Source organism: Callospermophilus lateralis, chromosome 8 (genome assembly GCF_048772815.1).
Source record: "Callospermophilus lateralis isolate mCalLat2 chromosome 8, mCalLat2.hap1, whole genome shotgun sequence".
NCBI lineage: Eukaryota > Metazoa > Chordata > Mammalia > Rodentia > Sciuridae > Callospermophilus > Callospermophilus lateralis.
In genome coordinates this window covers 2,660,040-2,685,555 of record NC_135312.1, presented here as the reverse complement: position 1 = coordinate 2,685,555, position 25,516 = coordinate 2,660,040, and the positions used below count along the sequence as shown (strand labels likewise).

Below are 25,516 nucleotides of genomic sequence, written 5' to 3'. Positions count from 1 at the left end.
TCCAGGTGTTAGAATAGCATCCATTTTTTATTTTATTATTGATTTCTAACTTTATTCCATCATGATCTGATAGAATGCAAGATATTATCTCTTTTATTTTATTTTATTTATTTTTTTTATGTGCTGAGCGTTGGAAAGCAGGAATATTTGGACACCCAAGTTCACAGCAACACCAAGGATCCATCAGCAGACAAATGGATGAGCAGAGTGAGTCTTCCCTGTAGAGGAATATTACCAGCTGAAGGAAGAAATTTAAATTCTTATGGGAAACTGACACATGCCACAATACGGATTGAGGGCTTATTTCACTTAGCATAGTGAAATAAAAGGGTGAATACCGCAGAACTCTACTCATGGTCAAAATCCCTGCTTACAGAAAGTAGAGGGCTTGCCGGGTGCCAGGAGGAGGGAAGGGGAGTTCCTGTGTAATGGGTTGAATTCCAGTTAGCAAGACAAAAAAAGTGGTACAGATGGACAGAGACAGCAGTGCCTACAGTGGACGTGCCTAAGGGCACTGAACTGCACACCTACAAAGTTGAAATGGCAACTTCTGTTCTGTGTACTTTACCAGAGTCAAAAGTAGAAAAAAAATATTTGGCTACTCTCAGCCTTTTACAATTTGATGATATTTTGTTTTCACTTCCATGAATATTTTAGAGTCATTTTCTTAAGTTCCACAAAATACCTGCTGGTATTTTGACTAAAACGCATACCCTCGTTTTCTAACTGTACCCATAACTGGCTCCTATATATGAACACACCTCCAGGGCAGCCACACAGTTGAGCAGGAGAGTGCGGGCTCAGTGTGAAGGAGGCCCTGCATCCCTCCCCAGCACCACAGGCATCAATAAAAGAAACCAAATGTCTAGCAACCGTGCTCAATTCACTCACTACTCTCTACAGACACATTTGGGTTTTCTAGGTTGCAATCATATCACCTGAGAAAAACATTTTCATTTATTCTTTGCAAGCTTTTTTTAAAAATATTTTTTAGTTGTAGTTGGACACAATACCTTTATTTTATTTATATTTTATGTGGTGCTGAGGATCGAACCCAGGGCTCCCACGTGCTAGGCAGCACTCTACCGCTGGCCCCAGCCCCAGCCCTCTTTGCAAGCTTTTTAGGCTTCTACTGTTTTTACCTTCTTAGGACATTTAACTAGGACGTCCCACAAAAATTCAAATAGAAAGGTGAAGCAGACGCCTTTCTCTTGCTCCTGCTCTCCAAGGACAGACTGCACAGGACACAGGCCATGGATTCCCACACCTTCCTCAGACTAAAAGAGGCCCTCATTTCTGCTGTATCACGTTTTGTTTGTTTTGCCACAAGTGGGTTCGGAGTTTTATCAAGTGACTTTCCTGCCTCTACTGACAGTAGGCCTTTCCTAACTTACTCTGCTAATGTGGTAAGTTATAGTGATTGATTTTCAAATATTCAAAAACACTATACCCTTAGAATAAAGGTGGTGTTTGTTCCCCTTTTTGTAAACTGCTGGACTCCACTAGCTAATGTGTGGCTTAGGATTCTCAAGGCTACTGCTGGTGAGCTTGCTTGAACTTTCCTTTCTTCTAGTGTCTCAGCAGATTGGTACTAAGATTATGGTGACCTCATAAGACCAGCTGGGAAGTAATCCTCTTTTATCTGTTGTAAGTTGAGTTGGTTAGTTTCCTGTTTCATAAACTGCTATTCTGACCATTGTTATTGTCCAGCCATGACTTCTCTGGCCCTTGTCCACACTTATGATGCCTTCTACCTCCTTTCCTTGGTGATCTAGGGGCAATGAACCTATAAGCACAGTTGTGCTAAGTCCCACAAGTTTAGACAGATGGTATTTTCATTATTATTCGGTTCAAAGTGCCTTCTCATTTCCTCAGAATTTCCTCTGACCTTGGGTCACTCTGCACTGTGCTGCTCACTAAACAGGCCCACAAAGAGCTCTCTGCCGCTGTCTCTGGTCCACTCCCAGGTGGCAGAGAAGATGGCGTGGCGGAGCCAGGAACCCAAGTTCACAGCCAGCCTTAGCAACTTAGCAAGGCCTTAAATAACTTAGTGAGACCCTACCTCAAAATTGAAAAAAAAGGGCTGGGGATGTGGCTCAGTGGTAGAGGACACCTGGGTTAAAGACCCAGTACCAAAAAGAAAAAAGAGGTGGCACAGGTGATGGAAAGCCTGAGAGCAACAGAGTCTCCACACCCAGGCTTCTGCCTGAGGAGGGGCACTGAGGACCATGCCTCAGCTGGGCTCTTGACCCAAACAGCCAGCCCACTCACTTCCTTCTAGCACTGAGGATGTCAGGGCCCAGGCCTGGGTGACCACCTCTGAGGTGTGAGAAACACGAGCAGTGGAAGTCCACCTCAGTGACCGCAGTGACCGTAGTGACCTGCGGCCCTCCACGCTGAGCGAAGCTGCACACACACATGCTTCTCCCTCTCTTGGGCAGGGACCTGAGTCTGTCTGGTTTGTCTCCCAGACAGCATACCTGGCAGAAAGCCTCACCGGAAGACAGGACACCAGCACACAACAGCCTGCCCTCCTCCCTGAACAGCGAGTCAGAGCAGCCACAGGGGCAAGCATGTGGCCGTGCCCCTCGCCCGGCCCTTCCTTTCATGGGACAGTCCGGGACAGTGCCACTGTGTGCTCATGGAGCTGGGCAGGAGAGCGCTTTGCATGCACTTGAAGCAGAATGCCACACCAGGCCACAAGACAGCAGCAGAGCTAAAGCCAGGTGAGCAAGTCTTGAAAACACAGTGCAACATTTTAAAAGAGGTGGAACAAGGCATACAGTGTCTAGGGCCATGTCCTGCCCCTGCCACCAGGTGGGTTTGCATTGTCCACCTGTCCACACCTGCTAAGGCATGACCAGTTCCCTGTGCCCTAGTTAGCAGCACTGCATCTGGTGTGACACATGCACCCTTCCTACACAACCATGTCAACTGGTGCCCTGAGGACAGGAGCGGGGTGGGGGTGGGGGGCTTTGTGACTTGTGCTCAAGTTTTCTGTAAAACTGAAATTGCTCTCCAAAAATAAAATTCACTATTTGTAAAAAAAAAAAAAAAAAAAAAAAAAAAGGAATAAAAGATGAAAGAGCCACCCAGAACAGTATGCCCTCAGGACCAACTCCTTCCTCCAGGAAGGCTCCTGGGATAAACGAGCTGCTGTCTGTCTACACAGTGCCTCCTACGCCGAGGGCCACGGATGCTCACAGGCACCTCCAGGGCAGCAAAGGTCAAGCAACCCTGGGAGCTTCTCTGGGAAGCCCATGGCTCCCACTGAGGATGGGGAGGTCCAGGCAGGCCAAAGGACAGAAGGACGCATCTCTAAGGCCGATTTTCAGCTTCAGGATCTTGAGCAAGAAGAATTAACCTGACCTACCTCTAGGTCATCGAGGGACCGCGTGATGCTGAACCTCTTGGATCTTCCAAACGATCTCCGTGCAGAAGTTCGTTGAGAAGTCTGGGTGAACCCAATTCCCCGTCCAAATTTGGAGCCCTAAACAATAGCAACAAAAAAAAGGCGTGTCAGGTGGTCCTTCCAGAGCAGACGTTCAGCTCTTCCCCACTGCACAGGACAGTGAGTCGAGGTATAACTAGACTTGGTGCCACCCAGGGTGAGCGCTTCACTAGTACATTTTACACAATCAAAAATAAAGCTGAGGGGCTGGGGTTGTGGCTCAGCAGTAGAGCACTCGCCTAACACGTGTGGGGAGCTGGATTTGATCCTCAGCACCACATAAAAATAAAATAAAGGTATTGTGTCCAACTACAACTAAAAAAACAAAATATGTTTTAAAAATAAATAAAGCTGAGGGGCTGGGATTGAAGCTCAGTGGTAGAGCGCTTGTCTGGCATTTGTGAGGCACTGGGTTTGATCCTCATTACCACATACAAATAAATAAATAAAATAAAGGCATTGTGTCCATCCTCAATTAAAATAAATTCTTTAAAAACAAAACAAAACAAAACAAAGTTGAAGGGGAAAGAGACATCTCAGAACTTCCAGATATTTGCTCTGCCAGTTGCCAACTGTCTGCGCCAGATGACACCTCCAAGCCCCACTCTCTAACCCCAAAGGCACAGGACAGCCGACTCCAAAGAGCCAAAGGAAGAGCAGGGGAGCGCTTGGGGAGCGGGAAGCATGGTGCACAGGCTGCTCTCGTGAGCCCACAGGCCAATCAGCACCGACGCCCGAAGCATGCAGCTGGTAAGACTGTGGCTCTTCCCCCCCATTGGACACAGGGAGACTCACCAGCAGTCCCTGGTGCCCAGCACATGGCAGAAACTTCCCGCAGAGCCGGCAAGCGGGATCCCCGGACACCTGCGAACCTGAGAGTGCCTCTGGCGGAAGGAGGTCACCAAGTTGTTTGTTGTTACCTAAAGATTGTGCCCAACTGAGGGAACCCCTGCAACAACTCCCTGTAAGTCACTAGGGGTTGAACTCTGGCTCACTGCTGCTTTCTCTGAGCCACACAGGAGTGACATCCTGGCCCACAGACCGACCCCTGTCACCCCTGCTGGTGACAGAGACAGCAAAGGAGCAAGGCCCAGCCTTCCAGGGTCCTGCAAGTGCAGCCATGGTCCACCTGCCCTGGTCCATGGGCCCCACCCCAGAGCACAGCCCATCTCCTGCTCTGCTCCCCACACCCCCAATGCTCTTCCTGGTGTCTAGATCCACGACCCCCACACTGGGCCTCCATCCTCCTCAGTGTCAGGGTCTGTCCTTTTCCCACATGACTACCCAGCCCCACACTTGTCCCAGCCCTCCTTGGTCATCTCAATGCCAAGTGTCCCCAGTCACCAGTTTCTGCCTTCCCACCTTCTTTCCTTAGTGTCCCACCCAACACTTTACCAGGACCTCTAGCCCACCAATGCCAGGTGTCTCAGAGTCCCTACCCCTACTCCTGTCCTCATATCCCCTCAGCCAGCCCAGGGCTAGAGGCCACCACAGAAACCCTACCCTTACACACAAAGTCCTCCCACCCCCTCCAAGAAATAGAAAGTCTGGTGGTCCATTTTCAGAAATCAGTATTTAGCCTTAAATGTAAAATTGGGCTGTAATAAAGGCAGCTGGAGGAGAAACAGAATGGAGAGGTACAGCAGTTAACTCACACAACAGCATCACAGCCTGTGGATGTGGCAGATCTCAAGTCCATGCCCTCAACTGCCCCTTGACAAACAGAAGGCCTGACCGACAGAGAGGCTCTCTCCGTTAATAAATGGTAACTTAGTAAGGAAGTGAGAGCTGTGTCCGTGCCAAAGGCACTAGATCCAGAAGACTCTCCACCACAAGAGAGCAGGGAGATGGGAACACTAAAGGTATATTTCCTTAAACAGCCCAACAGGAGATAGGAAACGAGGCGATGTCAGGAAGACTGTGCACCCCATGGTACTCAGCCAACGAGAAACCAGGGAGGGTCGCAGGGCACTAGGAGACAGCAGGATGTAACTGCTCTGGGTGTCCTGCGCCCCCAGCGCCACTCCTGCAAGACGGACAGTAAAGCTTGCTTTCTGCTCTGCCTCGGGCCTCTTAGTCTGCTCTTTGGGCTGGTGGGGACAGGTGAGCCTGTTTCTCACATTCCCTATCCCCACACTCACTGGTAAAATCCTAGCAGCGGTCAGACAGGCTGCAGAGCAGGGGACAGGCAAAGCAAGGCCACACTGTGGGGACACTTGATAAAGGCCATCAGAATGGAGCACACAGCTGGATGGACCAACAGTGGGGGACTGTGAACAGAGAGCAGCAGGAGGAAACAGGAGGGGAGGGGACAGACTGCAAGAGAACAGCAGGGCAAAGAGGGCACAAGGCTCTTCTCTCAGAAGGGTGTCAATGCCAACAGGAATGGGATCCAACAGGAATGCACACGCCTTTCACCTGAGGGTACAGGGCAAGAGCCCCCACCATGCTGGGTCACCCACCAACACCCACGACCAGCAGGTCCTGAACACACACCAGGTCCCAGCCAGGGAACACACATGAATGCTGACGCATGGAAAGAGTGGCAGAATGTGCTGGGCACACAGAGAGGAGCCACAGACAGCCTCCTGTGACAGATGCCACAGGAACACAGAAGACCCTTGCAGTGGAGCCCAGGAGGGAACCAGAGGTAGCACCTCCCTAAGAAGCTGATGCGTCCTGGGGCAGAGGGGGCAAAAGGGAGGCTGTGGGGGGCGGGCAGCCCTAAAGGGGAAGGTAGGGGGACAGCCCTGGAGGGCAGGTAGCTGGGAAGGGGGCAGCCCTAGATGGCAGGTGGGAGGCAGCCCTGCATGGCAGGTGGGGGGCAGCCCTGGAGGGCAGGTGGGGGGAGCATTCCTGGAGGGCAGGGAGGGCCAGCAGTACCATCTTCTGGGCAGGCAAGGGGCCCCAGGCCCAGAGGCTGTGGCTGCCAGGGTGGGGAAGCACCACCCTCTCTTCACCCTCCACAGCCAAACTCTGAGGAGAGCCCTCCAGAAAGCCACAGCTGACCCTGAAAGGCTTCCTTTCAGTTACAGGCAGCATAAAAGAAAGACCAGCAGGGGCCAGGGTAGAGCTGAGCACCACAGGGCACCTCACAGCCGTGGCCAGGTCAAGTTCCCTCCAAGACACAGTTGCACAAGAAGACCTGTGTGTCCCCAGCTGAGGAGTGGACAACCTGCACAGGCAGCATCTCCAAGCTGAAGCCTGGGGAACCCTTCCTGCCAGGCCCCTGGAGGCTGGTGTCTGCATTGACGTGGATTCTTGCCTCCTGCTGGGGGCAGTGAACCTGTGGCTGCAGTGCGGACACAGAAGTGTCTTTATCGTGTGTCTGCTCCTGATGGCAGGCACGTTGGCCACCTGCCACAGAGAGTCTGGTGTGACAACTGAGAAAGCATTGCTATGGACATGGCATTACAGTCTGGCTAGGGAACCGGCACTCTCTCCGGCCTGGGCTGTGTCCGTGTGCAAGCTCAGGTTCACACCTCACTGTAAAGGTAAAAATTTCTAAGCTGATTCTAAGCCGCAGAGCCTGAGTTAAAGTGTAAAAGACCGGGCATTGTAAAGTTTCTAAATTGCAAGGCCTGGGCTAAAAAGTAAAAGACTAGGTATTGTTAAATTCCTCTGCTACCCCCGGAACCTGTAATCTCTGTAGCTGTTAGGACAATACTGGAACTGCCCAGTAAATATTTCCATTGATTCCCTGGTTGTTTAATAGCTAAGGGCTCTGAGTAGCCCAGCACGTAGGCATCTAGGCCCTAGAACAATCAGTTTAAATGTGTACCCCGCTTAGAAGTGACCAATCACCCCTGCCCAGCCTGTTCCCGCCAATGAATGAACTAATCATGTCTCAGTTTTGTTCAATTTTCCTGCGCCTCATGATGATTTGTTCTGATGTATGCAAAGGCCCCACCCTCACCAAAAAGTGTACTTAAGCTCTGCCTGACCTCTGCTCTGGGCTCTGGGCTCTGGGCTGCTCTCCTTTCTTGAGTGGGCACGGAGCCCCAGCATGCTGGTTCAATAAAACTTCCCCCGTGCTTACTGCATGAGGCTGGTCTCTTGTGGTCTCTTTCTCCAACGCTTCGCCGGACCCTTACACTCACCTGCCCTCGTACTGCAACAGCCCGCGTGCCAGGCCACCTTGCTGGGTTCCTTTTGGCAAGTAAAGAATGTGAAAGAGTCTCAAGAAACACTTGTCAGAGAAATTCATTTTTCAAAAACTTGCCTAAAGCTCATTCTAGGTCTAAAAATATATCTGATCTGAAAGGCCAGCATCTCGAGGCTGGCCTAACCCCCCCTGACCACCCACTCATATCTGTGGGTCTCCAGTCATGCTCTGCTATTGCTGAGGCTGCAAGGCCTGCCCTGCCAAACAGAGTTCCCGGGGCCCTCAACCCTTGTCCCCTCCTGTACTAGACTGCAGGCCCTGTCTAGGTTAGACTCCCCAGGGCCCCCTCCTCTGCCTTTCCTGCCCACCAGGAAAGGCAGAGGAGGGGGCCCTGGGGAGTCTAACCTAGACAGGGCCTGCACACTGCCAGCATCTGCACATACCTGCTGTGGACTGGCACGTCCCCGAGAGTGGCAGGGACCTTTGGCTTCAGCTTCTGTCTGTTCCCTTCTCAAACCCGCCGCCCAGCACAGTGCTCAGCATCCAGGACTTGATGAGAGGACAGAGGGGAAGGTGCTGAGTGGCTTAATGAAGCTGAACAATGTGGGGGCTGACTGCCCAACAGCTGTTGGGGAGGACCACCCAAGTCCAAGGTCAGCCGAGCAGCCATGCAGATGGCTTTGTCACAGCACAAGTAATAACATGTGAAACATCCCGAGTCTACTGCTAACCAGAAAAGGCTACAAAATCTGTACGAAATGAGTCTATTTTGTACAAATTATATAGCTATTCAGTACTTTCTGCATTTAGGGGAGTGGGTAATTAATCCATGGCTTTGTAATAAGAAAAAGCTTAATTTTTAAAACTCAGGTGACTACACAGGAAATTCTGCCTGGGACAGCATGGCCATACCTGCAAGCTGCCCTGCTGCAATCGGCTTGGGGACCTGTATCCCAGTACAGGCAGGGGGAAGCCTGCACCCAGTTACATACAGATAGGTTGTGAGATTTGGAAATAGAAAGAAAGAAAAAAATCTAACAATCCAGCAGACAGACAACATTCCTACAAAAAGCTAAATCAACTCTGGGAACGAGTGCAAGTGACTGAAGTGACACTTCACCTACAGGGTAAAAATGGCACTATTTGTTGTTTTCTTACATTGACAGGTCCCCACATGAAACAGCTAGAAATGGGGTAAGGGTCTGCTGACCCCTGCCCGCTGTTCTGGGGCCAAACCATCAACCCCTCTCTGGGCCAACAACACATTCTCCCCTGGAATCCCCCAATGCAGGGCAAGAAGTGACCAGGTAACCAGCTAGTCCAACCCTCAAGAAACAGATGAGAACAGAAGACACAGAGAACTGCCAAGGCCCAGGAGGGCGGCTGGTCTGCCATGAAGTTCAGATCCTTTTGGGGGGTGGAGGGACACAAGGCATTGAACCCAGGGGTGCTTAACCACTAAGTCACATCCCCAACCCTTTTTATTTGTTATTTAGACACAGGGTCTCACTAAGTTGCTGAGGCTGAATTTGAACTGGGGATCCTCCTGCCTCAACCTCCGGAGCCACTAGGATTACAGGCGTGTGCCACATGGCTGGCTCCCAGATCTTATTCTATTACTGCACTGTGCTTTTTGGGTTACTTTTATAAATCTGCCATTTAATACACATAACACAAAATGTGCCATCTTGATCACTTGGGTAGCATCAGGCACTTTCACAGGGCTGTTCAAACACCACCCTCCGTCTCCTGAGCTTCCCATCTTCCCAAACAGAAGCTCTGTTCCCTGAACACTAGCTCCCACCACCTCCAACAGCCCCTGGAGACCACCACGCTATCTGCTGCATGGGCTCCAAGACTCCGGGCCTGGGATGTACTGAATCAGGTGTCTGTCCCTCAACAGCTATCCTTCTCAGTGAAGTCCTCAGTTCCACCCTGCCGTGGCACGCCTCTGGATGTTCTGTCTGAGGCTGAATTGTGCTCCACAGGGAGAGTGGGCACATTATATTTCCATTCCTCTGTGGGGGACACTTGGGCACTTCTTGCGGATGATGCTGCTGCACACACGGTCCCATCTCTTGAGTCTGCTCTTAGGCTTCCAAATACACCTCAGAAGTGGAATTGCTGGATCATTTGGGGGCTCTACTTTTAGGGAACTAACACACTGTAATGGCTGCACCACCGACATTTCCAACAGTGCGCAAGAGTTCTCACTGTTCTACCTCCTCCCACACTCTTATTACCTAGTTTTGGGGCAGCAGCCATCCTGCTGAGAGTGAGCTGCGCTGGTTTGGACTGGCCCTTGCCTGGTGGGTAGTGATGCTGAGTGTTCGTTCACCTGCCACTGCCACTTGAACAACTTCTTTGGAGCAAGGTCCATGCAGGTCTTTTCCCTCGCTCTGCAGACGGGTGTTCACCACCGTCACGGAGTGGAGCTTTCCTATGGCGTCTGGTCTACCACCCCCAGCTGTGCTGTTGGCAAGTGTTTCTCCTGTCCTGTTTGCTGCTTTCCACTTGGGTGGCTGAGTCTTTTAATAAATGCAACTTTTTAAAAAAAATATTTTTATATGTATGGACCTTTATTTTATTCATTTATTTATAGGTGGTGCTGAGGATCGAACCCAGTGCCTCACACATGCTAGGCAAGTGCTCTACCACTGAGCCCCAGCCCCAGCCCCTAAATGAAACTTTTAATGTAATGTAACTTGTATATTTTTTTTTCTTTTGTTGCCTCCACTGCTAGAATTCAAAATGCCTAATCCAAACAGATTCAACCCTAGACCATAGTCCCTGCAGGGCCAGGCCTATGTCTGTCCTGGCCCACTCCCCCGCACCCCCAGTGATGAGTACATAGAACTCATCAGAATTTACTAGGCAAATAAACTCTAAGCAGAGACAATTCAGCTTAACATAGACACCAGGTCACCTGAAGGTTTTCCAGAGAGGCGACACAGTAGATCTGAGAAGTGAAATTTAAAGCTGGAAGATTTACTTCTCCAGAGCATCAGACAGGTCCACTCAGGGGAGCCTCCCGCCGCCCAGCGTGTTAGCAGAGCTCCACCTGAAGGCAGCATGGCTGGACGATGGGGAAGGCAAAGGGGCCCTGAGACACCACAGAAGTCGCCTCCTCTGGGGCTGGAAAGCCAACAGAGGAGAGGGGAACAGTCCAAACTCCAGGGAGGGGCCTGGGTCAGGTTTGGACCTCTGGGGGTCCTGTCTGCCCACTGGGGAAAAAGGAGGACCTTGGGGCTGGAGAGGAAGGAACTGACTTGCAGGGTGAGGTGCTGCCACGATAATCTACCTGCCTGGTGCTCTCTAGCGCCCTCTGGAGGCAGGGCCAGGCAAGGATCCAGCTGGGGAACAGGACGAGGATGCAGAGCCCTGACCAGTCACAGAAGCCAGGCTTGGGGCTAAGGTGTAGCGGAGAACCAGTACTCCCAGTTCAGTCTGTTAGAACAAACCTCCATGTATCAGGAAAAAATCATAAGTCCCAAATCAAAACAACTGCAGAGTCACCCAGAGGCCCTTTCAACATAAAACTAGACAAGCTCAGCAACGGCTTTGGAATGTTGTACGTCTAAGCTACTGAAGGAAAGTTTCCTGGCCACAATGAATCACCATTTTTTTGAGGAAGACAAGAGAAAAAAACTAAGCCTTCAATCAAGAGAAAAAGATGAATATAAAGGAAAGGACTTAACTTTAAGTAGAGACAGAAAACTAAATTATGGACGAAATACCTCATTGTGTGCCGGAAACCAGTGTGGACTAGGACCTCTGAAGATGAAAAAAGACAGGCGTGACCGCCCCAGCTGAAGGATGGGAGAGGAGGGAAATGAGCCACCTGGCCCCCAGCACAAGACAACAGCTCAGGCAGGGAGGCCAGGAGCAGCCGTGGCTCCTGGGCCCGGCCGCCAGGGCACAGCGGGCTGCACCAGCCATTCATCCAGACCTGATTCCTGGCCCCTCCTGAGGGTCTCAATCTACTGTCTGCCTACGGCTCCTGCAACGACCCACGACACAGGGAAGCTAAGAGCTTCGTGAAAGGGCAGAAGGCGCTGGCCCTCAGAAAGCTGGCTGCACGACTGAGGACGCAGAACTCACCCTAGAAGAGTGTGTGTGAGCCAGAGTGAGAATGCGAGCATGACAGTGTGTCAGGGTTTGTGTGTGACTGTGCAAGTCTATGTGTATCGGTGTGTGGGTATGTGTGTGTCAGGGAGGGTGTGAGGGTGTAAATGTGTGCGTGATATGTGTGAGCATGTGAGACTGTCAGTGTGTCCGTGTGCAAGTATGTGAGGGACTATGAGAGAGACTATGGGTGTGTTGAGCTAGAGTGTATGCTTGGGATACAGTGTGATTGTGTGAGCGTGTGTTTGCCTGTGAGCATGACGGTGCGTCAGTATGTGTATGCGTGTGTGTCACTGTGGGAATTGTGTGACTGTGACAGTGCATCTCTGTCAGCATGCAGGAGTGTGTGAGTGTGTGGTTGCATTAGCACGTCAGTATACACGAGTCTGGAGTTTGAGAATGTGACTGAGTTAGTGTGTGCTGGTGAGTGAAGGTGTCTGAGTGTGAATGTGTGTATTTTGAGTATGTGAATGGAAGTACATGTATGTACACCAGTATGTTTTAAGGAGAATGTGAGTGCATAGAAGTGAGTGTGAGAGCATTTTTCAGTGCATTGAGAGTGTAAATGTATAAAAGTATATGTGCCTGTGTTGTGTGTGGCTGTGAGAGTGTGTGTGTGTGTCTGGTTGCGTGAGTGGGATGACGTGGATGTGCAAGCATGTGAATGAATGAGCATAAGAATGACTGGAGGAGTTGTAAGAGTATGGGTGTGACAGACTAGGAATGTGCTAGTGTGTAGGTGAGAATGACTAAATATGTGTGAGTGTGCATATGCATGAAAGAGACTGTGAGTGCGTCTGGAATTGTATAGTATGTGTTATGATGTGAGTGTATGTGAGCCTGAATGTGTTTAGGACTGTTTGTGTGGATGTGTGTCAATGTGTGTGTGTGAATCTGTGCTTGTGAGTGTGTGCTAGTGTTTGTGAGTGCCTGAGTGTGTTTATGTACAAGTGTGTGAGAGTATGCATGCCTATGTGTGAGTCGCTGTGTATTTTTGAGTGTGAGTGTGCCTGCATGTGTGTGTTCATGTGTTTATGTGTTATAACAGTGTGTGTGTGTGTACGTACATGTGTGCGTGCGCAGTTGCTTTGGGATTTTTAGGGTACTGGGTTGAACCCAGGATCTCATGCATGCTAAAGAAGTGCTATACCCAGGATTTTTTAAATTTTTACTTTGAGACAGGATCTCACTAAGTTCCTTAGGGCCTCACTAAATTTCTGAGGCTGGCCTTGAAATTGCAATCCTCCTGCCTCACCCTCTCAAGTCACTAGAATTATGGATGTGAGCTACTGCATCTGTTTTTGGTTTTTGATTTTTTCCCCCCATAAATAAAATATCTAATATACCAAAAAAAAAAAAAAAGAGAGAGAGAGAGAGAATGGAGGAGAAGAGAGGGAAAGAGTCTACAATTAATTTTTAAAAATATTTTTAGTTGTAGATGAACAAGACATTTTTATTTATTTTTTTATGTGGTGCTGAGAACTGAACCCAGTGCCTCACGTGTGCTCTACCACTGAGCCACAACCTCAGCCCTTCAATTAATTTTATGATTTTATGAGACTATAACCTTGATACCAAAGCCAAACAAAGGCAAGGAGAAAAGTGAAAATTACAGTCTCACTCATAAGCACAGATTTTAAAAAATATTAGCAAACCAGTAGTCTCTCCCTCTGGTCCACATTTTCCCTTGAATGTTTCTGTGCTTTTTTAAATAAATCTGTCTGTATCTCTTTAAAAAAGAGATATCCCCATCCACTGGGGTGTGAAAAGATCCTGGTGCAAGGGCACCTACCTCAAGGTGCAGACATGGTCTAACACTTGAACACTATCCTTGCAGTTTGCCTCATTAGCATCAAATGCAGGAAACCCACACCATCTCAAGGAATATAAAATTACTCAGAAAGAAAAGCTAACAGTAAACACCTATTCTTAAAAACACGTATTAACAAAGAGGAACAGAAGGGAACTTCCTAACCCTCAGCCAGGCGACTGGACACCAAGTCACGACCGACGCACTTCTTAGACTATGAGAGCTAGCATTAATGTTTTATAAAGGTAGCAGCGAAATTATGTAGGGTACCTAGGAGTAAATAACCCTAAACAGCACCTTTAATTATGGGTGTTCATGATGGAAATCATAAGTTTTCTGAAAGAAAATGGAGAAAACCAAAACCAAGGGGATACCATTTCACAAAGAAGAAGGCCTGTTCCCCTACAGATATCGATCATCCCAAACTCACCTGCAGATGGAGCTGCAGTGGACATGAGGATGCCTACAGGGCTTGTGGCCCAAGCAGAGCCACCGTGAGGCGGGGGTGGGGGGTGGGGGGACTTGCCTGTTGGGCACACAGACTTTGTAGAAAGCTGTAATGGTGTCTGAAAGCACACGGCAAAGAACAGAGAACCGGGGAACAGAGCCCTCACATATATTCATGGGGTCTCTGGCAGAGGGCAAGCAAGGGACCTGGGGAAAGGACGAACACAGAGCTGGACAACTGCTCCTCCACAGACAGCGCTTCCCTCATCTCACTGACGGTACTCATGCATCGTCAAGTCCAAGAAACTGAGAGGAGGAAAAAGAAGAAGCCCTTTCTGACCTCGGGGTAGTAATAAGTTTGTTACTTACAGGCCGGGGCTGGGGCTCAGAGGCAGAGTGCTCGCCTAGCATGTGTGAGGCACTGGGTTCCATCCTCAGCACCACATAAAAATAAAATAAAGACACTGTGTTCACCTACAACTAAAAAAATACATATTAAAAAAAGTTTGTTACTTGGGGCTGGGGTGGTGGCTCAGAGGTAGAACGCTTACCTGGCACGTGTGAGGCCCTGGGTTCAAGTCTCAGCACCACATACAAATAAATAAATTAAATAAAGGTCCATCAATGACTAAAAAATTTTTTAAAAGTTTGTTACTTAATGACACAAAAGAAAACCTTAAGGGGCTCCCACACTTGGCTACATTCAAATTAAGAACTCCTGGTTGCCAAGACACACAGGGGGTTAAAAACACTAGGCACAGACTGGGGACCGATCCATGGGCAGCACTGTCAGCAGAGGACCAGCAGCCAGTGTCTGCGGCCCATGAAGACAAGGCCACCCTGTGGTAATGGGCAAGAGGACTGAGCAGGCGCCTCAGTAAAGAGGAAGCCCAAACCTCCAACATGAAGGGAATGGAATCAAAGCTGTGGCGAGATGCCATCCCACTACTGTCAGATGGGCACAAAGCTACGAGTCTGACAACCACCCCCGGAAACGGCACAGAACGGTCACACAGCATTACTAGTAATTTGTGTGTGTGTGGCACACACACAACGCAGTATTACATAGAGAATAAACTGCAGCCACACATACTACCTCAGACTCATCTTTGAAACTGTGTTGAATGATGAAAAATCCAATTGCAGCTAGGCTCAGAGGTGCAGGCCTGTAACCCCAGATACTCAGGAGACTGAAGCGGAGGGTTAGAATGTCCAAGGCTAGCCTGGGCAACTTAACAAGACCCTGTCTCAAAATAAAAACAGCTGGCCAGGTGTGGAGGTGCACACCTGTAACCCCAGTGGCTGAGTCGCTGAGGCAGGAGGATTGCAAATTCAAGGCCAGCCTGGGAAATTTAGGGAGGCTCTCAGCAACTTAGGGAGACCCTGTTGCAAAATAAACATTTTTTAACAGGGGGCTAAGGACATGGCTCAGTGGTTAAGCATCCCTGGGTTAAATACCTGGTACAAATAAAAAAATATGACTAGGGATGTGGCTCAGTGGTAGGGTACCTAGTACCGGGAGGTGGGGGGAGTGAATCAAGTTGCAGACTGCACCATGAAGGCATTTTGATACGGCTCAAGAAGCAGCAAAACCAATTAATATACTGTTTGTGATTCAAATACAGACTCTCCTGGTTCTGGCAGGATGGAGTGACCCCTTGGCTCTGAACAGTCTCACCTCTGGAAACCAGGTGAATGGACAGAACCATCACCACCCTCTGCCTACGCCTCTCTGTGCTCATTTCCCCCCACCTCAAGGGAGCCCCACGCTCTGATTCCAGTCAGCAAAGTCTCATGCCTTCTGCTCCGGCCTTCATGCCCTCCCTCACGCAGCACTCTGCACAGGCACCAGATGGGCCCAGAGGCCAACATATCTCCCGTTCCATGATCTGGAGCAGTGACATTGTGCAGGATGAACTCTAGGCCAAGTGCTTCAGGGCCCAGAGACAATGGGGCGCAGGCACAGGCACAGCCCCTTCCTACACAGCCCTGAGGTGTCTGGAAGGAAACCTGGGCAAGGTCAGCCCCAGGGAGCACTGTCACATAGGTGGGGGTCACAGCTGCCCTTCCCCAGAGATGGACACAGCAAGGACTGGGGCGTGGTCTTTTGCTGCTCTCCAGGTACTGTTCTCACCATCTGTTTCCACACTCGCTCTCACGGTGCCAGAAGTGCACACCAGCTGTCAGTACACCCAGGACTCTCCTGGTGGATACCTGAGGAGCCGTAATTAGCTATGCCTAGGAATACGGCTATGGCCAAGGCTCGCCAACTGTTCTTATTAGAAGAATTAAAAGAAAAACAGTTATGTTTTTTCTCTAAGGGGATATTTAAGTAAACTAAACATGTTCACAGTCCCATTGTTAAAAACAGAACCAATACCAGATAGAGCTTCTTGTCCCCTCCCAGCTCTCCCTGATACCTGAGGTAGCCTCTGTTACTGATCTGAAGTAGTCCCTCCCATTTTCCCATATATTTACATACATACATATGCTCACTTAAAAATGGCCTGAGGGTGAGGCTAGTGCTCCTTTAGCATGTGGGAGGCCCTGGGTTCAATCCTCAGCACAACATAAAAATAAATAAAATAAAGATATTAAAAAAAAAATGGCCTGAGGGTGTTGAGACTGTCACACCAGTAAGGGCTTGCTGTCATGACCTGCTCTCTCCACACCCTGGGAGGCTCTTGGTCAGGTCAGGCTCCTCTACGGCCTCCCTCCCTCCACGCTGGCCTCCCTTCCTCTCATAACAACATGGGTAGGGGCAGAGTGGCTCAGCCTGCTGTCCTCAATTGAACACAGCAGACTGGGGTGCAGCCATGCTAAAAGCATAATGTTAAAATGTGCCTGTGTTTATATAATTCAAACTGAATCCCTAGCTCTAAGCCCAGCATCACATCTGACATGGATCTCATTCAGGCATGTGCAAGTCAGCAGCGAGGCCAGCTCATTTTTTCAGCCGCCTCTAGTTTGTAATTATTTATTAGATCATGTTTAAGTCCTTCTCTGATGTTTAATGCCACAGCTCCCCACACTCGTGGGGTTCCAGCAGACGGGACTCTAAGTGCGGCCTGAACACCACAGGGCACCTCAGTTCTGCTGTCAAAGGGCAGGCCAGCACTGGCCGTCAGGACCCACGTTGCCCACTTCATCCTCCAACATCACTCCTGCCGCTGGCACAAGCAGAGCTGTCACTCAGGATCTGGCAGTGGCCACTTTAAGACATGGCTTCAACCAATCCAAAGGGGTGACAGGATAGGCTGAGCTGTGCTCCCCCAAATCCACACATTGAAACTTGACCCCAAACCCAGGGTGTGTGCAGATGTGGCCTTCTCATCCAGTCTGACTGGTGTCCTCGTGAGAAGAGGAGGGACTCTGTGAGGACACGAGGAGACACCGCACACACTCCAAGGCGAGTGGCTTCAGGAGGAGCCAGCCTGCCACACCTGGACCCAGGAGGCCCATGCTCCACTACTGTGAGGGCGAGTGCCCACTGCTCGCGCAGCCCTCTGTGGAGCCCCACTTGCCGCACACTGCCCCTTCACAGCCTGGCCGCGCAGCCAGTGCAGGCTAGTGCACTCACGCTGGCACGGGGCACCCTCCTTTCAGGACCTGTGGCCCCCAGGGCCCACAGGGGTTTCCAAGTGTCTTCTCCTGCAGCTCAGGACCATCCCTCTGCCCCTCTTCTGACCCGCAGGGCAGTCCTGTCCACTCCAGCCACCCAGGAAAGACAGGTTTCATATACTCTTGAGCCAATAAGAAGCAGGTTCTGCTGGGGCACAGAGAACTTAGGACATCAAGGGGAGTCTTCCCACACCCCCCTCCTGACTGCCACCCCTCCAGCAGTCCTCTCCCCTCCAACACAGGTGTTTCAAGCAGGTGGAGGGGGAGGAAGGGCACTAGACTGGAGGAGCCGGCTCTCATGGTAGTCTCCACCTCTGCCTTCCACCTGAACTCTAGCAGCTGGGCAACTCGAACCGACCCATTCCCCGGAGGTCAGCTATCTGCAGTTCAGAGAGAGTGCCTAAGGAAAGAACACCTTGGCAGGGCCCGCCCAAGCCTGGGGCTCAGCCATCCTGGATATGGTACGCTTGCCACCCACTAAACACAGGAGCTTGCAAGGCTGCCCAGCCAAAAGTTCCCCAGTCACAGGAGGCACCCAGCAGGCCACGGCTGGCTCAAATGAAAAAGCTGGGGAGTGAAATACTCAGGGAGGTTAAGAAGCCCCAACCTGCTCCTGGGCATCTAGAAGGCCACATGTCCAATAATGCCTGAGAAGGCCCCAAGTTCTCACCTCTGACCTTGAGAAGGAAAAGGAAGACAAGACAGAGTGCACACTGAGCCGTCAGATGGGCCTAGGAGACCGGCTGCCAGGTACCTAAGGAAGCAGCTGTCCAGCGGCTAGCTGACCACAGAGCTGGCCAACCTTGTGGTCACGTAACAGAACACACTTCACAGAATCGGTTCAGAGGAGTCACAGGACAACACAACAACTAGCAGCCAACTGCTGGAATGCAGCGGAGGAGCAAGTGTCCTCGCCAAGAGAGTCCTGTCCTGGGGATCCACCTGGGTCACCCTTGGTGTATGGAAGACCTAGTGTGTGCAGAAGGGGCGTGGATGCTGTGTGGCCAAACAGGGTGCGCACCAATCATCGACACCCCACCCTCCCTTCCTTGCCCAGCCTCTGATCCTCGAGCTGGGCCCGGCTGACCACCTTGTTCCCTTCCCCTCACTGGGTTCTGCCAACAGAGGGGCTGCAGGAAGCATCCAGGTTGGGTGGGTGTTCCTTCCTCCTGGGCTTTGCTTTCCAGGTGGTAGTGGGTGGATGGCATACGGTGGTCCTGAGATGTCGCTCTGGATGACAGTTCCTCCTTGGCAGCCGGGCCCTCCACCCTGCCAGCACTCAAGTCACTACCGTGCAGCCATGCTGCTCCTCGGAGCTCTATTCGGCCCTCCAGGGCCTTCTCCTTTAAGGGTCCCCGTCTGTTCCTGGTTGCTTCTCCAAACTCAGCCCTCTGCATGCCTCTGGCCTTAGCAAGCTCCTCCCTCCCTCAGCAGCGGCCCACCTTCCCCCAGTTTTTATACTGCCCTCCCCTGTTCAAGCCTCTGTCAAGCTCTCTCCTGGCTAGACCAGACTAACTCAGCCTACGCTGTGCACTGTGATGCTCTCCAGCCACCACGGGCCCCACAGGAACTCACAGCAGCTAAACCTGGCCGCCTGACACGTCCACAGTCTCCAGCATCTCCGCCTTCCCTTCTCTAATTCCTCTTGCTCTTCCAATGTCCAGGGCCTTGCTTCAGTCCCCGGCTTCTCTTCTGCTTCTCCTGCATCTGTGGTGGCCTCACTATATGAGCCGGTCACTACCACCTGTTGGAGGGACATCAGGACCCATCTGATGGCCACCCCATTACCCCTGGAAGCTTCCCCACTGGGGGGCCGTGGGGATAGACCACACTGATGACATGAGAAACCCACTTAGCAAAGTGGAAGGCACAGACACATGGGGAAAGTACAGCAGAGCCAAGCTGGACACAGTGGGATGACAAACCAGACCCGGCTGTGAAGTGGACTTATAAAATGTGCCGGTGAGAAACCAAAGCCTGGGAAGGAAGGGCCCAGTTCCCCTCCCCTCTCTCAGTCTTTCTCCAGGAAGTCTGATTGACCGGTCTCTACCTTTTGGATTGTAAATAACTTCCCCTGGGAGTCTGACTACTCCCCTCTGAAGTGTAAGCACACCTGTGGAGGCTCCAGGCTAGGGGCAACACAGGAGCAGCCAGTTCTTCCCCTTATCCCACTCTGCTTCTGTAAACAGGCTTCCCACCAGAAACCCCATACACAACCATATAGCAGGTAGTCTAGAACATTACGACTCTAGACAGCCTATAAATGTTGTGAGAAACTTCGGATGGGACGTCAGAATTTGGAGTTTTGTCTTCCTCTGGGTCAGCAGGAGTTCTCCTCCTCTCTGAGAGCTGCGTGTCCCTTTCGACCAGTCCGCTTCCCAAAACAACAGGGCATTTCTGCTGTGGCCAGGCCAACTGATCCTGTTGCTTCACAGCAGGGCTGTCTTCGGGGGTGGGGGGTGACTTGCCAGCACTGAATTGCCACTTGGCGGTGGGCAAACCTCTCAACATTCATGACGCTTCGCTTCCTTGCCAGTAAAATGGAAATAAAGCCACCTGCTTGATGACATAGAGAATTCCTGCCAAGGTGAGGTCAGGCACTGGTGCTGTCGTAAAGCAGTGGGCACTGTGCCCGAGTCCAGCACTGATGCCCCAGCTCCCCAGAGGCACTCCATCCTCCCGCCTCAGTCCAGCCTGGGCTGTGGCTCCCCACTTGTCCAAGGCAGCTGGCTCAGTGGGGACAGACTAGAAAGATTCCCAACCGGCTGACCTCCCTGAGCCTCAAGGGTCAGTCAGTTCACTTGCTAACCAGACAAGGATACGTGTGTCTCCCAGGCATCCTGAGGACCGTAAACCAGGACCGTAAATCATGCAAAGCACAACACTGTCCTGTGCTTAGGCCACCCCGCTTCATGGGATGTGGGCAAGGGCACCACCGCCACAAAAGCCAGGTGGGTCTGGTTGTCTCTCTCGCTTACATAAGAACAATGGAGAACATGTTCTTAAATATGTGCCCAAGAGACCACCAACATCCCATCTCAAGTGAGTTTCCAGTCCCTGACCTCCCGACCCTCCCAGGGAGAACAGCCCCCGAGGCCAGCCCTAGGAGTGCTCCTGCAAGGAAGGCAGAGGACACCTCCTTGAGAGTCCCACCTGGGGTTCAGAGCTGCCAGGGACCGGAAAACACAAGACCCCCATTAGAACAACCTATTAAACATGCATTTCATTTTAGTTTTAGAAAATAAAAAGAAAAAAAAAATCAGGTTGAAAATCCATGGGACTACAATAGGTTTTCTTTTTAAAAAAAAAAAAAAAGTCTGTCCTCAGACACTAGCATTTCCCACAGTCACTCTTGGGGAGGTAAAACTACAGGAGAGCCATCGTCTCCTTCAATGAAGTATTTCATAACAAGAAAATCCCAAGGGCTGGAGGGGACTCAGGTGTGAGAAAACATCCCATCTCCAGGGTGGCACCCCAGCCAGGCCTCCGCTCCATGCCTGCTCTGGCTCCAACCAGCCAGCAACCCGCAGAGGGTTTCAGCAAAGAGAGGAGCAGGAGGAGGGCCTTGCCCAGGCTGAGAAGTCACCTTCCCTCTCATGCCACTTGCTGACCAGGCGTCAGGGCCCAGGCAGCAGGAGGATGAGAGCTGTGGAGAGCCAAGGCTCCTGCGCAAGGAAGTCTGCCGCCTGAGGCAGAGCGAACACACTGTGGCACCTGCCAGAGGCCGCGGGATATGAAGGCCCAGTTATGCCACCAAGCGTATCTGACCTGCACTACCCCAGCAGGCTTACCTTCTTGTCTTCTTTGCTCCTTCTAACATTTCTATGGGGCCCAAAAATGTTTTGCATTCCAAAAGTCTTCCTGGGCCAGTCCCTCTTCTGGGAGCTCAGTGGGGCCTGCGTGAAGCTGCCTTCCACCCGGTATCGGTCTGCAGGGATCTTGCTCATGGGAGGGGGCAGTGTTCCACAGTTGACGCTGGACCAGCCATCGGTAGAATCTGTGTATGACTCCTGGTCGCTGGCATGCCCACACTGCCACTCCTGGAGCACATGGACAGGGAGCCACCGCTGGCTCAGACCACAGCCAGCACCGACAGCACCCCTCTTGGAAGGAGGGACAGAACTCCGCAAGGAGGCTGGGGGCACCTCCATGTGAGAGGGTGGGCCTAGATGCTTGTTTAAGTCCCAGAACCTGTCCGTCTGGGGACCAGCCTCAAATGGGGAGACCGCCTCAGGGTCACGGCAGAAGGCCCCATTCCAGGGCACACCCCAGGGCTGAGAGCCCCTCCCGCCTGCACCCTCCCACCCAGGGCCACTGCCCGGGCTGTGCCTGCTCGAGCTGGCACCCAGGTCTACCACGAGCACCCGGTTACTCTTCTCTTCCTGGTTGAAATTCCCAATGCCGCTGTCACTGTTGCTGCTGGTGCTATTGTTCTGGTGAGCATCAGCGTCCCCGTCCAGGAAAGCCCGGGCCCGCACACCCTCGATCAGCTCGCCCATGTCTCGGTATAGGACAGAGATGAACTGGAGCACTGGAAGTGAGGATGCTGGGAACTCCAAACAGCCACTAGTGTCAGGGTCGGCCGTGCAGGCGAACCCAAACCGCCGCGCAATGCCTTGGTGGACCTTGTGATGAAATAAGTCTGGGTCCACCATGAACACGTGGCAGGACGTCCGCAGGGCACCCTCCTCCTCCTGCACCAGGCTCCCATCATCACTGGTCTGCATGGTCACCAGCCCAAAGAACCGCCTGTCATCTGGGCACACAGCACTGAAGGCCAGCTTCTCAGCTGGGTACTCGGCCACCACACTGGCCTTGTCTGTGCATAGCTGCACACAGTCCTGCATGACCTTCATCGTCACCAGTGAGTGGATCTTTTGCTCTGCCCGCAGGCGCCGCATGCAACCACGGATGGCCTGCAAGCTGTCGTACTCCAGGTTGGAGCTTGTAGAAGGCAGTTCGATGGAGCCTAAGTAGCCCACCACCATGGCCACGTTTAAAATACTCGCATCCAGCCCAAAGTCATCGTGACCCTCTAGTCCTATGCTGAAAACCGAGTCGTCCTTGATGACTTTTGACACTTCCTCCTTGGAAAGCATGCTGGGACGCGGCGCACTCAGTGCCTCGAAGCCTGGGTCCAATCGTGGGGCGCCAGACTCTGACAGGGACCTTCGCTGCAGTTTCAAGGGCTCTGAACCACTTGCACAAAGACTTGGATTTTCAAAAATCATACTGAAAATCCCACCCGACTGCATTTCCTCCACAACTCTCTCTGCCCTGTTAATACCTAATGCCTTAGAGTCAAGTTTGGGCTTCAGCCAACCTTTCCCCTCATAAAGTCCACCCTCCTCATCACTGGAGCAGGACTCCAGGTGGCCGACGCCCTCACCAACCACCATGCGCAGGACACCAGAGCATTTCCCGATCAACTTCACCACGTCCTCGTGAGAGGCTTTTCTCACGTTGATTTCATTGACAGCAAATATCTGGTCTCCAGCTCGGAGGCCAACGAAGTCGGCGGGGCTGCCCCTCATGACGCAGCTGAGCACACAAGGCGCCTGTCCTGAGAGGGTGAACCCGTAGCCGGCTCTGCCACGGGCGACCTCCACACTCCGCACGCGCCTCCCTGGCTCGCCAGCCCTGTACATCCTGAGGTGCTCCCAAGACGGACAGCATGTCGCTAAGCCCGGGGATCCATGCTTCAGGGGTGCTCGAGGCTACCACATTTCCTCTTAAGACAAGGCCCTAGGAGGAAAGAAAACACTCGTTATCAGTAGGCCATCCCCACCACTGAGGAAGAAAGAGTCCACAAGGAACGCCCGCCCGGCTACCACTCGAATCCCACAGGAGGGAGCAGCAGAGTTCACGCCGCTGCACCTCAAAGCTGGACTGAGGGCTGGGGTTGTGGTGGTAGAGCGCTCGCCTGGCTGGTGAGGCCCTGGGTTCAATCCTCAGTACCATATAAAAGTAAATAAATAAACAAAATAAAGGTATTGTGCTAACCAAAAAAAGAAGCCAGACTGAGAACCCTCCCTTCAGCTGTAAAGTGCCTCCCAGGGGTGACCCCTGAGGAGGTTCGTGCAGGACTCCACAGATTAGCCCCACATGTAGGTCGGGACGGAAACAGGCCCCGCTGCACATTCCCAGGAGCCACCGCGGGCCATGTGTGACCAAGGGTGCCTGTTGGGTGGCAGAGATCAGCTGAACAGCAGGGCTGTCCTGGGGTCAAAGCACTAAAGATGGCTCCACCCAACATTTGATTTGCTCATGAATCCCTTCAAAGCATTTCCCTCAGGAGACAGGGTCACTTATGTTCTCTCATATCCCACAATCCTCCCACAATTAACTTTTTGAACAAAGTGTTGTGTGCAGAAAACACATTAGTTTGAAACAACCTCGATTTATAAAGCTACAGAGGACACTCAACAGAAGAGATACAACAACCACCCAAAACAAGCAAGGAAATGTAATGCTAATTTAATTATTCCAGGGCAGGACTTCATCACTCAAAGTACTGCATATCACTGAAAACAGACCTGCCAGGGCCCCCAGACCACCCAGGGCCAGTGGCCACCAGGACTCCCAGGCCTCAGCACAAAGGCACACGCACAGCTATGACTCACTACAGCAAAGGGGCTCCAAGCAAAATCCACAGCAGGAGACGGCATGAGGCGAAGTCCAGGAGACCAGACGAATGTCCCAAGTCCCCTCCTGGTGGAGATTAGGGACGTGCTTGACTCCCCAGCAAGGAGCTGTGACGGCAGGTGTGTAAGTGCCAACCAGGGAGCCCAGGAGAGACTCAGTGTCCAGGGCGTTCACTGGGGCTGGTCCCCTGGGCACCTTGGAGGGTCCGTGCCAAACCTCCAGACTCCCAGAAGTGGGGCAGGCGTCAGCATAAACCTCACCATCTACACAGACCGCTAAGGAGCAGGGGCCTCTCATCAGTCAGGGTGCAGAAGCCAGTTGGGAGCCAGCCTGCACAGCCTGTTCTCAATGTATCTCAGCCGCCATGAGGACTCTCCACCGCACCAGACCCTTTAAAACCAGCACAGCCAGTGGCTGCGTTGTGAAGCTCCAGAATACAACATGGAACATGACTTAAAAATCTGTTGTTAGAAGGGATTCTTGTGTTTGGGGATAAAGTTTCCAGTAACAGAGTCATAAACAGAAGCTGGGAGCCAGCTGAGGGTGGAAGAGCATGATCAGATGCTTCCAGGAGCAGCCTCTGGTGACAATGGACTTTCAGGATGCACCTCTGAGCAAAATCATTTTTTGAAACGTATGTGTGAAAAAAGCAATTTATTTACAAATACTGTATTATTTAATATCTAAATGGTGCTAAATTAGTAATTTAAATGTTAGGACTAAGCATTTAACTGGTTGGTATTCATCAGTAAGAACATACCTACTGGGGCTGGGGGTGTGGCTCAGTGGCAGAGGACACAGCAGCCACAAGGGCCGAGGTTCCAGCCCCAGGAACAGAAAAAAAGAAAAAGAAAGAAGATGGAAGAAGAAATAGAGAAGGTAACAAATTTAGTAAAGTTATCAATAAGTGTGTTGAGGACTCTTTGCTGGATCTTTTTAGGGGTGCAATAGCTGAATAACGTTCCCTAATAAGTCCACATCCTAATGTCCGGTGCCCATGCACATCCCCTCCCATGGCAACGGGATTTGCAGATGCGATCAAGTGAAGGTCTGAGATGGGGGACCCCCCTGATTATTCAAGAGGCCCCTTGTAAACCCAAGGTCTCCATGAGGGGAGTCAGAGGACCCATCAGAGGACAGGCAGGCGGAGGGATCTCAGGACGGGCAGGTCAAGGGATGAGGAGCCCAGCCCTGCCCACACTAACTCCAGCCTGGTGGGACTGAGCTGGGACCTGCAGGAGAACACATCTGTGCTCTTCAGCCACCAGCTAAGCTGCGCTGTCTCGGCACCTGAGGGGTGGGAACAGCATAC

The 25,516-nt window shown here is 51.6% G+C and overlaps 1 protein-coding gene across 5 annotated transcripts in view; it reads right to left on the bottom strand.

Annotated features, from left to right (window-relative positions):
* Rgs12 (regulator of G protein signaling 12) overlaps positions 1–25,516 on the bottom strand; it is a 106,386-nt gene that overhangs the window by 63,705 nt on the left and 17,165 nt on the right. For 4 of the 5 annotated variants that reach the window (XM_076864408.1, XM_076864411.1, XM_076864409.1 and 1 more), the window contains exons 2-3: positions 21,351–23,304; positions 3,374–3,490 (exon numbers count right to left, since the gene is read on the bottom strand). In XM_076864408.1, the coding sequence (XP_076720523.1) occupies positions 3,374–3,490; positions 21,351–23,207 (1,974 nt within the window). In that variant the 5' untranslated portion in view covers positions 23,208–23,304. The remainder of the gene's footprint in view (positions 1–3,373; positions 3,491–21,350; positions 23,305–25,516) is intronic. The other variant, XM_076864412.1, reaches the window with a different exon arrangement.